Here is a 16,079-nt window from a genome sequence, read left to right as displayed (position 1 = left end):
GCAGCGTGCCATGAGGTTGCATATAGCCATTGTTTTATGTTGTGTTTGTATGCAAGTCTTTTATTCACTATTTACTATAAACAATTATATTTACTGTAAACAACTCTCTCCTTATTATAGTGGAATCACCGGCAAAAAGACCCGAACAGAAAATTTAGTTAAGTTTTATTTATTTACCTAATTATATATTTTAATTAATTAATTAAAAGAATTAGGCAAAATTTTATTCTCGCCCATCTTTCCCATGCATTGTACTCACATGTGGAGGGGTAGAGTGGAGCATGCTTCCTTACGGAACAAGTTGAAGAGAAGATGCACCAAGGCTTTTGGTTGACGGTTCTTTTGTTTGTGATTGTTCTATATACGTGATGACATTTCACATATCTCGTTTTCAACAGTGACTGTTGAGTTGGAAGGTGGGTGGGAAAAAGTTATATACATTACTAATTTTGCTTGAGTGCCAACAGTATGGCTTTACATTTACAACTTAAATGTGAGTCCTCAACAGATTACCAGTGTTACCATCTGCATTATTTAATCTATAACAGTACGACACACTTATCCTTACTTAAAACCACAATATCCAGGTTTTTTAAAACACATTTCTGGTGCAAAATAAATCGAAACCCCAAATTTTGCATAATTTCCAGGATTACCAGCCTCTGCAAGTGTTGCGCAGCTTTTTTTTCCAGAACACAAAAACAACAGATAGTATTTTCCTGTATTGGTTAATATAATTCCAGCTGATACCTTTTGATACTTCAGGTATCAGCTGTTATCAATAATCAGCACCCTAGATTAAAACAATTTTTATATTTCTTCATCCCTCATAGAGTGATGAAGTAATCATAATATGTGTAAAGTCTACAGGGTATTCTAATTTTCTAGGGATGTGTTGATATGAAATTTTTGCTGATATCAATAAAGCACCGATATAAAATTTAACAATACTAATAACTGATATTCTACTGATCTGATATAAAATTCCAAATGGTTCATTGACTTCTTTCAAAACTGTGTTATCAGGTGAGCCAAGCTTTTGCAATGCAAGAGAAGCTACATATTTAGACATTTACTTTAAAAAAATAAAAGTACGTAATGTAAATTATTTGTTTATGTTCTTAAAAATTATAACAAAATCGCTCAATATTGCCCTAAAATGTAAGACCTTTATAGATAGATATATATCGGATCGGTAAAATTATCGTTACTTTTATCGATATACCAATATGCCTATATTGGCCAGTAGTGAGAGAGTACCAATTAATCTGTCCCATCCCTATAATTTTCAAAAATAATTTTTATAACTTTTTTTTTTTTTTTGCCAAGTTGAAAATTGCACTGGTTCTATTTAATAATGTGGCCGCGGTGGCTCTGTCGGTAACGCTTCTGACTACCATGCTAAAGGTCCCGGGTTCGATCCCCAGCCAGTTCAAATCCGGGAACTTTTCTAACGTTGGAAGCGGCCCCGGCGCCAACCCAATGTCGAATAACATGGGTACCTGGGGGAAACCCTGGGGGGTAAAGGCGGTTAGGGGCGTGATGCTGATCATATCACCCCCCCTCACGACCGGATCGAGAAAGTGTGGGGCGTTACCCCCACACCCCCTATACGCCTTCATGGCGTGGTGCTATGCACAGGGGAGCACTTTACGTTTTTTACCTTTACCTTTTATCTATTTAATAATAACTTACATCAAAATGTGTATATATATCCCACTTTCTTTTGTCTGTAGCATCTGATTATGGGTATGTGATGTAATGCATCAACTTTATCCTTCCAGGTATGTAGACACCACTTGGCTCCGCATCTGACACAGGTCCCGATGGACAAGACATTACTGGACCCTCCTGAAGGATCTAAACCATCATCTGACAGGCCTATTCCATCCCCCATGCCACCCCCATCCACCCCTGACAACAGCCAGGGTCAGGTTCCAGAAAAGGCACCTTCTACCCCGAAGTCCGATCAACAGGGTAAGAACTTTTCTTGTATCAATTGATTGTTCCCTACCCTTCTAACCACATGTAAATATGTTGCAGAATGTGTTGTGTTTGCATTGCGAGGAGATACAGTTACGCACTATGTGTGCATTTATTTGAATATCGTCAGAATGGGGAAATGGCAGATTACCAAATTAAACTGTCAAATAGATTTGATGTTTTGCAGGATTTAAATGATGATGAAAATATAAATGAAACAGACGTAAATAAGAATTGGGAGCACATACGTAATGCAATAGAATCAGCAGCTAAAGAAAGTATAGGATACCATAAACCGAGAAAAAGTAAGCCATGGTTTGATAATGAATGTCATAATCTAATAGAAATAAGAAATCAGGCTAGACTTAGGTGGTTAAATAACTCTGATGATACAAATCTAAACAATTATAATAGAATAAAGCGAGAAGTTAACCGCACGTTTAGAAGTAAAAAAAGAGATTACTTGAAAAGCAAAATTAACGAAATTGAAACAAACAGCAAAAATAAAAATATGAGAGATTTATATAAAGGTGTAAATGAGTTTAGAAAGGGGTGGCAACCTAAAGTAAACTTGATAAAAGATAAAGACGGTGATTTTCTATCTGACCCAAGCGATATTCTAAATAGATGGAAGAACTACTTTAATGACCTTTTAAATGTCCATGTAGGAGATAAATCAGAAGTGAATGAAGTACACACAGCAGAACCTTTAGTTCCAGAACCTAACTTGACTGAAGTTAAAGATGCTATTAAAAGGCTAAAGAATAACAAAGCACCTGGCATTGATTTAATACCAGCTGAGTTAATTAAATATGGTGGAAATTCATTAATATGTCAAATTCATAAATTAATTTCTTTAATATGGAATAAAGAAGAAATCCCTCAACAGTGGAAAGAATCCATAATTGTTCCTGTGTTTAAAAAAGGTGATAAAATGAACTGCAATAATTACCGTGGAATTTCTCTACTCTCAACAACATATAAAATATTATCTAACATTCTTTTAACAAGACTAACCCCATATGCTAATGAAATTATAGGTGATTATCAATGTGGATTTAAATGCAACAGATCAACTACAGATCAAATTTTTCACATCAGACAGACACTTGAAAAAAAGTGGGAATATAATCAAAATGTCCATCAGCTATTCATTGATTTCAAGAAAGCATATGATTCGGTCAAAAGAGATAAATTATATAATATATTAGTAGAGTTTGGAATACCTAAGAAGCTTGTTAGTATGATAAAAATATGCACCAGTGAAACAGAAAGTAAAATTCGTGTGGGTATTAATATGTCTGACAAATTTACAATTCATGATGGGTTAAAACAAGGAGATGCATTATCTCCATTGCTCTTTAATTTTGCCTTAGAATATGCTGTTAGGAAGGTAAAGGAAACTAAAGAAGGACTAAAATTAAATGGTGTGACTCAGTTGTTAGCATATGCAGATGATGTAGACTTACTGGGGGATGATGTGAATACAATTAAGAATAATGCTAAAATATTTTTCAAAACTGCTAAAGAGATAGGTTTGGAAGTTAACAAAGAGAAAACTAAATATATGCTTACAAGCCGAAACCAAGTGTTAGGTAATAATCAAAATCTAATTATTGGTAACAAATCGTTTGAAACAGTTTCCAAATTCAAATACTTAGGAGTAATATTAACAAATGAAAATTATATTAAAGAGGAAATAAAAAGTAGGCTTAATTCAGGAAATGCATGTTACTTCTCTCTTCATAAACTTTTGTCTTCTCGTTTAATATCTAAGAAACTAAAAGTTAAAATATACAAAACAGTAATTTTGCCTGGAGTATTATATGGGTGTGAAACTTGGTCCCTTACATTGAAAGAGGAACATAAATTAAGAGTATTTGAAAATAAGATCCTTAGGAAAATCTTTGGACCTAAAAGGGATGAGGAGACAGGTGAGTGGAGAAGGTTACATAATTTAGAACTACATAATTTGTATTCATGTCCAGACATTATTAAAATAATTAAATCAAGAAGACTTAGGTGGGCAGGCCATGTGGCACGAATGGGAGAGGAAAGAGGAGTTTACGGGATTCTTGTTGGGAAACCTGATGGTAAGAGACCAGTAGGAAGGCCAAGACGAAGATGGAGGGACAACGTCGAGATGGACCTAAGGGAAATCGGTAGGGATGGAAAAGAGTATATAGATCTTGCTCAAGATAGGGACAGATGGAAGGCCTGTGTTGCTGCAGCCATGAACCTTCGGGTTTAAGAAGGCTAGAGAGTTAGTTAGTCAGAATGGGCAGTGCTACTGAAGAAAAACATGGGGTTACAAGATAGTATGAATTTCTCCACATGTGGCAGGTCGAAGTGTTTTTCAAAGTTGATTATTAAGCTAGATACGACCTGTAATTATATGACGAATAAGAATTTTCGGAATCCCATGTATTCCTTATGGGGAATCAACTTCAACATCAAGTTATGGCTAATCAAATGGGAGTTTCTACTTTTCTGCTGGGCAATCACTTCTTCAAACTGCCCTCTTTCCGTTGATATCATTTTCTATTCCATCGGAAATTTGATATTTGCAAGATAACAAATCAAAAAATACTCCCATATGCCCAATGCATTTCTCCTTGCCTCCTGGCAGTGTTGCCAAACCTGGTGCGCATAAAAAAAGCTAAATTCCACCTCAAATGGAGTAAAAACTGACTTTCAAGGAGCTAGATTTACAAAGTGCTTCCTAGAGTAATGTTATTTGTCAAAGGGGTGGAGCGCTGATATTACCGTTAACTCTAAATTGATGACAATTTATTCTTAGTTTTCACCATCTACTGTTTGACCAGCGATCCGAGAGCTCTCGAGTTTTCTGCTCATGTCCGAAGTAGCCGAGTCCAGTCGTAAATTGGGGGAGTTTGCGGAGGTGCTTCTCTGAAATGCGAGCAGCACGAGTGTCACATGCGGAAAGAAAGCAATGTTGCCAAACAGAGAATATTGACACAAGATATTGGAAGTGCTCTGGCCGTGGAGAGGCATCTTTGCAAATGCTGGTCTTGAACGTAGCGCAAGTTCGGCATCTTTGACCCAACCTCAGAGGAAGCTGACCTGACCCGTATCTGGTTTCGAGCCACCACCATGGGGGTCTGGAAGGGGGGGAAAGGGGGGGGGGGGCATGAAAAATGAAAGTCAACCAAAAATTATGTATTTCACACATATAATTTCATTTTAGCCACAATAATATGTGTTAATTATTGCATGATTACCATAAATTCAAATTTAAGCAATGTTTTTTTTTATGGAACTGCACTATTTTTGGAGAAAATGTGCCTTGTTTGCCCCACTGGAAAAAAATACCTTGTATAAGTGAAACTGCAATTCTTTACCCTACTATCCTTCTATTTTAAATTGTAAGAAGGACAAACGACATGATTGTGATACAAAACAAGTCCTTGTCACAATCCTTTACTTCTGTGCATGTCCCTCAGTTTTCGATACTTAATGTTCTGGTGGATAAGCATCCTCGCAGATTGGTAACACTGTTCAACGTGCAACCCCGAGCTGCATTCTCCCGCCTGCCTGCCTCTCATGAACTTCCCCTTTTTCTTGGCACTTTGCCAACTGGAGCTCTCGGATCGCTGGTCAAACAGTAGATCCTGCAGCATCACCCATCTCATGGTCGTACAAAATAAAAAATAAAGGATTCCCTGATGATAATAATATTATGCCAATTTCACGTCAACACGGCACTATATAAAAAAAGTAGCTGGGGATACAAGAGGGGATGGGGCGACACAGCCAATATAACAATATCATATCATATGTGCAAAATGTATAATCATGGCAAAAGTTGGTCTATGTGGGCAGGAACCAGTGATGGTATCATAGTGAGCTACGGGGGCGGGCACCCCAGTTTACAGGCAAACGAGTGCACGAAGAGCCAGATCTGGCTGCAAGAGAGCTAAGTTGGCAACACTGACTCGGAGAGAAAAGCCAGGCGGAGATTGTCCCGCATGCCCTTCAAGTGGTTATTGTGTCAGACTAGTACTAGTACCTTATGCTTTTTCTATAGATTCAGGCAAATTGTTCACTGAGAATGGACATGTTCAGAGGAGTGCCCTCTGAAATTTGATGTAAGATATTTACAGCTGCCAAACTTTGGAGATGGACCAAGAATACCCCAGGAGTGGAAAACAGTCATAAAGAGATTTTTTCCCCAGTATGATCAGGATTTTTGTTTTTGTCACTGCAATTTGCATTTTTTTACCCATTACCTCATTTTGGGGGAAGCAATACAATACGCAACACAAAAACACCACAAGAAAGGCATTAAATTTGATTCTGAGCTTTCCACCGTTTCCTGCAATCGCCTGTGACAGATATTTGTGATTTCAAGTGCAGTTGAACCCCTATTTTATGTTTGCAGATATTACATCTCACATTTTAAGTTTTCATCTCAATCCCCTTAAAAACTTAAATCAGAGATTCTCCTGTAATATGTAACATTATAAGAGTCATCATGGTACAATTTGCACTTGGAGAGGGGGGGGGGGAAACTTGAGAAACAAAACAGTTTGTCAATATTATTTTTCATAAAGAAACATATAGGCAAGTTTTACCATACAATTAGTTATATTTTTTTCTCATAGTGATGGTTTTTAAATGATTTTTGCTTCCTGTTCGGATGTGTAGATCAGATAGTATATATCTTTTAATGAAAGTTATCACCAGACTGTAATCAGATTGGTCAGTAATTCTTTTTCAATCAGTAATTTTCACCCTCTGACCAGTTTCCACCCATGATACGCTCAGAATATTTGTTGCATGCACACAGTGAAACAGTTGCATCCTAAATGGGCCACGAAAAGGTATCCCCATTTGATTACATCTGGAGAGAGAACATTTGCATTCTCAGTGGACAAAATGCTAGGATAGTGACTTTAATCATAACCATTTCCCTGTCCCGTCCATCCAACCTGTTGTAGTGGTTGGTGTATGGCAGTCAACAACCACCTTCATTGGCCTAATATCAATACCAATATGTTTATTCATCATAAGCATTACAGTGATGCGATATATGTCATCATCTGTACAATTATAAAACATAATACAGTGGAACCCTGATTTTACGTTCCCGGATTTTACATTTCCCGCATTATACATTTAATCTTGGTGCTCCCAACATAGCAAAATGTTATAAAATTTTCCTCGATTTTACATTTTCCTGCATTTTAAGTTTTTTTTGTCTTGCTCCCCTGAGAAACGTAAAATCTAGGTTCCACTGTAAAAGAATAGCAAAAACATACAAATATAAGACATAATACAAGAATAGTATAAACATATAAATATAAAACCTAATACAAGAATAGCATAAACATGCATGCATATATGGATGAGTATGGAGATGACAGTAAGTATTACATGTACGTATTAAGAATTGTAGAAAATTAAATAATCTTTTGAGTGCATGAGTATAATTGGAGAAGGAAGAAAGCTTTATTTCACTTTATTTTGTTATGTTTGGAAATTCTGTAAATGTCAATGCAAGAAATTGTACACTATACTCTGCATTTTCAGAACTATCTGTGCTTTTAAATTTACCATTATTGTCTAAAATTTGGGATTGTGTAGATGGAGACCAAGGATTCGGTCAAGAGAGAACAGCACCTGGTACAGCACAAGAAAGCCATGATGATGATGACAGTGATCCACCCTCCGTCGTCGTCTATCTGGTCGAACCATTCACGCTCGGAAACGACAGCTGTGATCTCCACAGGCTGGCTTGTCTTGGACTTCTGCGGTGCTTCACGGCAATGTTATCATCTGTTCCAGAACATATCCGTAACAACATCAGTGTTCAGGTAGGCAGGATTAACAACTCCCTTCTCCTCCTATCTTTTCTATTTCATCAGGACGTTTGTTCACATTTCCAGCTGCATGTTTGATTTAAATGGGTGTTTCCACACTTATGGACAACCTGTATATTTTACTCAATGTATTGGTTTTCACACGTAATGGCACAGAATTAGTTGAAAGTTATCAGAATGCTGTGTAAAAGACCAAAGGAAATTGGGAACATACATACCGTTCAAAATAAACAAGCAAAACTGCTCTTAGAGCAGCTACTTTACCAAACCAAGGCATACAAATATTAACAAAATGGCAGAATTTTGCACTAAGCTATAGTCTGTTTATTGATATATATTTAATCAGTAAAATTACCCATATGCCTGTATTGTCTGACCAGGCCCGTATCCAGGATTTTATTTCAGGGAGGGGGGTGCTCATCCCTTATCAGCAGAGGGGTCGCCAGAAATATTTGTAGAGGGGGCAGGCCATTGATAAAACTTATTAGTAGAAATAATAATGACAATAATTATTACTATGGTTATAATTGTCATTTTACAATAATAACTATTGTAAGCTATTAAAAAGAAACCAATTTTGATTCAAATTTATTGTTATTATTATTATAATTATATAAATAGAGGGACTTTGCTACTTGATCCACCGTATGAGTGGCATTATTTTTCTTACATTTTGTACAGTTAGTGTACTGAAATTCATAGTTATTGTATTTTGTTATTAACTTTTACACATTGCATTCAAAAAAAGACTTTAAAAGTTAGGGACAAATTTTACTCATAAAAGTGACCTCTCGCAAAGAAAACTATAAATTTTGGGAGCTGTGGATCCATTTATTCTTTGGATTAAAGTGTAGAATATAAAAATATATGATGGTGGTTCTATTATACACTAAACATTTTTCGATCTAATGTTTGATCTTGCTAAGGAAGTAAAATTAATTACCACTATACATTATTTAAATTAAATATTTGTAGGATTTCGGGGGGTTTCAGCCCCAGCCCCCTTAGCCTTCCCCCTGGCTACGTGCCTGGCTGATACCAATTGATCTGTCCATCTTTAATTGAAGAACCTGAATGGATCATTAATCTCCTTTGTAAATGTATGCTACCAGATGGACCAAGCTTTTGTAATGCAAAAGGTACAGCATATTTAGGTAAGGTAGGGAATGGAAATTATTTATGTTTGATTCCATACAAATTATAACAAAATGGCCCAATATTGGACTAAACTGTAAATATCGGATTGGTAAAATATACTGGTAATTTAACCAATATGTCCATTAGTCTGTCCCATCGCTATAATATAGTGAACCTGAAATTGAGTGTGTGTACTGATATTTTATATATCATATAATATATAATATTTATATAGCTCCAATATATGTGTTTTTCTTTAATTAGGGATGAGCTGATACCACTTTGAACCAATACACATATGGATTCCGATACTGTTATTGATTCCCACCAATACCAATGATCGAGCATTGTTATAATTAAAAGTTGTTCAAAATATTTATTAATATTAGTGTGTCTGTATTCCATTCCAATTATAAGCATCAATGAACCAGAGTTTGTTTCAAATATTTAAGAATTGCATCAGATTGTTAAAATACTCATTATGTAATCACAAAACACAGTTTCTCACACAATATTGGTGCAGAATAATTTGCATAATTTAAAGCATAATTAGACTCAGCAAAAGTGTTACGTAACATTTTTGTGGATCCCATGAAAGACTAAATGCCTTTCATGTATAGGCCAGTATTGGTAATTAAATTCCAACTTACACTTTCTGATGCCACTTATACCACAGCTATCCACTGATATTGATGTATCGGCTTATCCCTAGTAGCAATAATACAATAATGTGTAAAAAAGAGAAATTGTCATTTTCTTTCTTTCAATAAAAAGTTTTAATTTTCTTTCTTTTTCCAGATCATATCCTTGGAGAGTATAGTTGAGTTGGGGAAGTCTCGGGACCGAAGCAAGCACAATGACCACATGCGAACTCTTGCTCTTTCAATTTTTTCTCAATGCAGGCGCCTTTTGGCTCATACCTCAAATGTCAAGTCGCTAACGGGTTTTGGACCAGCAGCCATGGCCGATCTCTTTTTGAAAAATAAAGACGTAAGTTTCTTTCTTTGTGTTCTGTGTACAGGCAGGTGAATAAAAGTTACAAACAACTGAAAGTAAATACTTGGAGTTTGTTTAGGGATGTGATAATATGCACCATTTGTTGTTAACAATACTTCACATTGCGGTGTGCTTGATTCTGCTCTATTATTTGAAGGGAACCTGTAGTCAGATATGCTTCATGCAGAATACTTTTCTTAACATTTCTCAGTGGCTCATTCTGAAAATTTTGACATGCTTTACCACAACAATTCTTAAATACAGAGAAACTTGTACACACTTTATCCACGAGCCGTACCCTGTGCCAGAGTAGTTAGTGCGACGATGCCAGTGATCCCAGGGTCTAATCATGGCCTGGTCATAGATGTTTGTGTGTGTCCGTTCATCATATCATCACTCATCCCGATCTTCGCAAATAAGCCAAAAAAAGTGGCACAAGAAGGGAAATAAAATAAAGCGAATCAATCACTTTGTTCGCGAAACTGTTTTTTGTTTGTTCTATTATTTTCGGTGACCACTTGTTGTACTGTTACTTGGCATGCTTCTATTGAATTAATAGAACAAAGAGAAGACCGTTTCGCGGATAAAGTCAGTACTACTTTCTCTGTATTTATCTCCCATTTCCCAATTATGAAAACAATTCTTAGTTATTGCACATATTTATTAATTAGATATAATAGAAATAAAACACCAATGCAGGTATGCAAGTAAAACAAAAATAGATGTCCGACAATTTCTATATACATTGGAACCTCTATTATATGTTCCCCAGTTTTACATTTTCACACATTATACATACAAGCTTCATAATCCCAATAAAGCAAAATGCTATGAAATTTCCCTGTATTCTAAGTTCTTTCACCCTGGTTCCCCTCAAAAACGTAAAATCGAGGTTCCACTATACATGAGAAAAGTTGGTTTACCAGCAGCAAACCGGTTACCATAGGAGAATATGCCAAAATTGAAATTATAGCATTTCGATGGCACGGCATATTCCAAAGTGTATTTCCCAGATAGAACCAGTCATACTTTTCTTAGCATCTCCTGTAGAAACAAGAAGAGCAAATTCTGTGTTGTACCAGTGCTTCTTAAATGAATGTTGAATTTATTGGTTTTTAAATTAAAACCATGTCACTTGGAGTGGCTTTTGTGCTGGATGTAATGTTTTCTGTCCTCATCAAAGGTGTCACGTAAATTGTTTTAGGAGATAAGTATATCATTCACACTCCACAGAAGTTTTGTCTGTATAACTGCTTAGTACATTTATTTATTTTATCTGGGTGTAAGCAGAATAAAATTTTCGGTGAAGTACATCCTGTTAAAACAGGATGCATAAGTAATTACAAAAAACCCAAATCTGTAAGGGATGAAAAAGAAATGTGTTTCACAATGTCAGACTTAGTTTAATATTTTATTCATTCCATTTCACAGGAAAAGAATCGCTCTCCATATCGCTTATACACTCCACCATACATCTTGGCCCCAATGAAGGAGAAGGCAGAATCTGGGGAATCATTCGGTGCTTCTCAAGAACGCTGCTCGGTGTTATATTGCAGTTACTGCTTATCAGAGGACCAGCGCTTTCTTCTAGCTGTGTGCACAGATGACAGAGGCGAAATTTTAGAAAAGTGTTCAATTAATATTGAAATACCTAACAGGTGAGCTGTTCTTTTTTATGACAACAGTAGCATAGTAACAACAGTAACTGTCCTTTTTTTTGTTGATACTACTGTCTCTTCACACAGACACTGATACTTGAAAATTGTAACAATTCAAAGACAATGAAGACAGTGGACCTTCGAAATTAATAGAATTTAGCGATTAAAATGTGCAATGCGGAAGTGTGAAATTTTCTAAATTTCACGTAAGTAATTTTAAACCGCATTTACCGCATCCATCATGAATTCACAGTAGTTCAGAATATTTATAAGTTTTAAGATGTACTTTTTCCATTTGAACTATCTTGAGTCACATGTTTAAGGTAATAAAAGATCGAGATTTCGGTACATAAACTGGGCTCATTTCGGGATCAGAAGCAGTACAATATATAAAATGTTATTTTGATGTTGAAATTCTGAATGTAACCCTAAATTTGATTTAAAACTACACTTATTACATAAAATAAACATTTCCCTTATAATAGCACATTTAAGAAGTTATCAGAGTATTAAGTTTATTCCTGTGTAACAGTCAATTTTCTTTAAATATTTACAGCAGAAGTAATAAATTTTCTTTGATTTTCGTAACTCAGGATAATTCTGACTAGAATTGTCACGTCACTAAATAAACTAGATTTTCTGTTGAGTTAATTTTGCATTTCATTTCTGATCATTTCGTGGCAAAACTTGTTAGAATAATCCACCTCACGCCTTTCAAAAACATGAAAAATAAACATTACAGTGTGTTGTTTCACATTTTGTATTTCCGTCAAATACTAAATATGCATGCCTCTAACTTGGCCATGGCAATCTACCAGAGTTTTACTTTAAAATATTCATAATAATATCATATGGGATACTCATTCTAACCAATACCTTCCAATACTGGAGTATTGGTCAAGTTGTATTTTTTTAAAAAAAATTACTCTAGAGCCTATTCACCTTCAAAATACTCCCCTGCACTGTGTACAGTTGAACCCCTATTTTACGTTTCTCGGTTTTACATTTTCCTGCATTATACATTCAATATTCACGGTCCCAATAGAGCAAAATACTATAAAATTTTCCCCAATTTTATATTTACCTGCATTTTAAGTTTTTTCTGTTTGGTCCCCTGAAAAACATAAAATCGAGGTTCAACTGTGTACACAGCTGCCATCTTTGCTCCATTTCTTGCAATATTTCTTGAATTCTACTATCAAGATAATGTGCAGTACTGATTGACCTTTATCTAGTAATTTGATTATAAATGTTGGCACTTCGTAATTTTTATTGTGGGTAATGAAAGAAGTAAAGCAGGTTGGGGAAGGATTATTTGACCTGTGTGGAAGTTGCCCTACCAAGTGTTGCTTTGAATTACTGGTCAGTGTCAATGATGGCAAGTTACCAGCTGATAATTTTCTGTAGTTTTGGTGTCTCGTGAAGGCTGCAAGAAAGCTGTATGTAGTGGAGCCTGAAAACTCTGGTAATTTTGCAACAGTATTGTAGGAGAAATGGGTTTTGTAATGAAATGATTATCTCATGTGAAATTTTGAATATTTTAAAGCAAAACTCGTGCAGATTGTCATGTATAACTTGCATTTTAAAATTTACTTATACATACTTTGAATTGTTACAATTTTAAAGTATTAGTATTGATTGGAATCAGTAAGAACATCGGCATTGATGTTGATATTTTTTTTTTAAGTGGTATCAGCTTAGCGCTAGCCAAAATGTAATATAATCAAGATGTGTTTATTGACTTTTGACAATGAATTAAAATCTTGTAAGAGTTACATATAAAAATATGAATGCTGTATTTGATGTATGGTTGATGTTATTAGTTACTATAATACCTACAATATCATTGTTTGTCAACTAAAATATTTTAGATAACAGTTTTATCAAGACTAAAATGTAAGATAGAGCAAAATTTTGAATTTGAGAAATGAAAAAGTAATATATCTGACAATTTTAGTTTGGTGCTAATTTAAGGTGAGAAAATAATTCAACTTGCCATTGCTAATTTTTATGTCTGAGCATTCAGTTTGCAGAACATGGCATAACGTTGCACCAGTGTCAAAACCATGAATACAAATTTGTGCTGCTTTACCTAGTGCAGTTTCTGATTTCGTTTTTGTTGATAGATTCCTATGCTAATTTATATGACATAATAAACATTCATATTTTACAGAAAACAACATTTACACAAACGTAAACGCCTGTTTTTACCGGAATCTGGAATATTAAAATGCTTTTATTTGAAAAGTAAGATTTAGCACATTCGTAGTTTATAATATTTGCTCTTGTTTTACGCACCATGTACTGAAAATATGGAAATATTAATTCCCACCACATTTGTTTTTCAGGAGCAGAAGAAAAAAGGCATCAGCTCGACGTATTGGTTTGCAGAAACTGATGGAATTTATTTTGGGTGTGATGTCGCAGAGCGTTCAGCCATGGCGTTTAGTTGTAGGTCGAGTGGGTAGGATAGGTCATGGGGAATTGAAAGGTAAGATTTTATTTTTAGAAATTTAAGATTCTGTTCGTATGCACTAAATTTATTTATTAAAAATAAAATGTAAAAAAGAAACTGAGGAAGAAGTCCTGTCAGTTCTTTTGGTGTTGGTAGTGCTTGGAAGCATTGTGGGGTGATTCTTCTTGCTGACCAACATAAAACACTAATAAATCATTGAATAATATCACTGGCATCCTCTGTATACATTCCAGAGATATGATTACTGTACAGCTCTCCACATATGATGGGCCCATATGTACTGTATCCCGTGTTGTTTCATATGACTGGAACAAGCTAATCCATGATTCTTGTATTGAAGTTGCTTCTAGGAAAAGCATGGCCACCAGGAGTTTTGGCAATGTCGTTGGCCTGTCTTCTGCAGTGTTTCTCAGTCAGCATATCCATCGTGTGTGACAAGCTGTGCAGATGACAGGATTTTTCATGCTTGCAAAGAAAATTTACATAAAAGATGTGCATAATTTGTGGCTCCCAACAATTAAGGAATTCTAGGAGTTCCCAGTGTCTGGACACTATTAATAATAAATATTTCTAAAGTTTGAGTGTGAAATTTTGTATTACATGGGTCATTTCATAAATAATGCACACTAATTTATTACTCACCCATATGTTGCTGTGGTGACGATGTCTCTTCACAGTCCTTCAATGTAGTCTCCCTGCTTGGCAATGACCGAATACCAACGTCGATGAAGCTTCTGTATGCCATCCAATATGCCATCTTTGTTCAGCTGTCGAATGGCTCGGGTAACGGCAGTAGAATGCTCTTCGAGATGAAAAACGACGTCCACGCAAAGGTGGTTCCAACTTTTGGAAGAGGTCGAAGTCAGGGGGACTCATGTCTGGACTATAGGGAGCATGGGGTATCACATCCCAACCGTAATCGCCTAGTTTTTCATTGACGACATGCCCGATATGTGGCCAAGCTTTGTCTTGAAGAATGAGTGGACCAGCCTCGAGTAGCTGAGGGTGTTTTGTGCATTTTTCTTTGCAGACATGGTAATACACTGCTGTGACACGTGTGCCACATGGAACTCTTGTCTGTGAGGATTACTCCGTGACTATCATAAGCAAAAATCATCATTTGTTTGAATTTTGATTGTGCATGCCAAATTTTTTTGCGTCTTAGGGAAGATGGAGCTCCACTCGTTTGACTGCATTTTCAGTTCCGGTTCAAAGTCCCTGATCCACTTTTCATCAATAGCAACAATTTGATGCAAGAATGCCTCTCCTTCAACGTTGAATCTTTGTTTCAGCGCAGTTGCATTGTCCAGGCGTGTCTTCTTCTGTGCAGCTGTCAAGAAGTGGGGGATCCAGCATGCTGAAATTTTTCTCTTCCCTAAATCATTGATCAAAATGCGGTATACAGACGGTGGGATCCATGTGGCATCAGAAAGTTCTTCAGAAGTTGCACTACGATCTTCTTCTGCCATGCGTTGCACACATCATTCATCAGTTTTTTTTTCGGCCTTCCTGGTCTTGCATCATCCTGTATACTCACGACCACTATGAAAACGATTTGACCAACAAGACACTGTACTACGGTTCAATGTTGACTCGCCACACACTTCCAGTAACGCTCTGTGGATTTCTGTCAGGTTTTTGCCACCTAGAGTTTCAATTTTAATGTACGACCTCTGATCGTCAACTGTAATAGTACCCAAGACACCTGCAGCCTCCATTTCCACTCCGTCTCACAGTCACGCTATGTAAAATAGAGAGCTCACAAACACACGGCTGGCTGCGTCATGCCCTCAATGTAAAATGACGCCAGTCTTACTTTGGTTGCATCATCCACTCTGCAGTGTTGCTACACTGCATTATTTATGAAATGACCCATGTATATGTATGAAAGTCATATCACCCTAGCCTTAAAAATAAATTTAAAGCTGTAACATTGGTCACCAGTCAGTGACCAATGCCACAGCTTTATATGTCCTTCCTTTATAA

General features: G+C 36.0%; 1 protein-coding gene across 2 annotated transcripts in view; it reads left to right on the top strand.

The window, feature by feature from the left end:
- The window catches only part of skd (mediator complex subunit skuld), a 197,359-nt gene that overhangs the window by 171,789 nt on the left and 9,491 nt on the right, over positions 1 to 16,079 (top strand). For both annotated transcript variants that reach the window (XM_083124191.1, XM_083124189.1), the window contains 5 exons: positions 1,785 to 1,977; positions 7,591 to 7,820; positions 9,762 to 9,953; positions 11,391 to 11,617; positions 13,966 to 14,108. In XM_083124191.1, the coding sequence (XP_082980317.1) occupies positions 1,785 to 1,977; positions 7,591 to 7,820; positions 9,762 to 9,953; positions 11,391 to 11,617; positions 13,966 to 14,108 (985 nt within the window). The remainder of the gene's footprint in view (positions 1 to 1,784; positions 1,978 to 7,590; positions 7,821 to 9,761; positions 9,954 to 11,390; positions 11,618 to 13,965; positions 14,109 to 16,079) is intronic.

This window comes from Lepisma saccharinum, chromosome 6, assembly GCF_977018435.1.
Source record: "Lepisma saccharinum chromosome 6, izLepSacc3.1, whole genome shotgun sequence".
In the NCBI taxonomy this organism is placed as follows: Eukaryota; Metazoa; Arthropoda; class Insecta; order Zygentoma; family Lepismatidae; genus Lepisma; species Lepisma saccharinum.
Note: the sequence above shows the minus strand (reverse complement) of the source record. Positions and strands in the feature narration are given on the sequence as shown.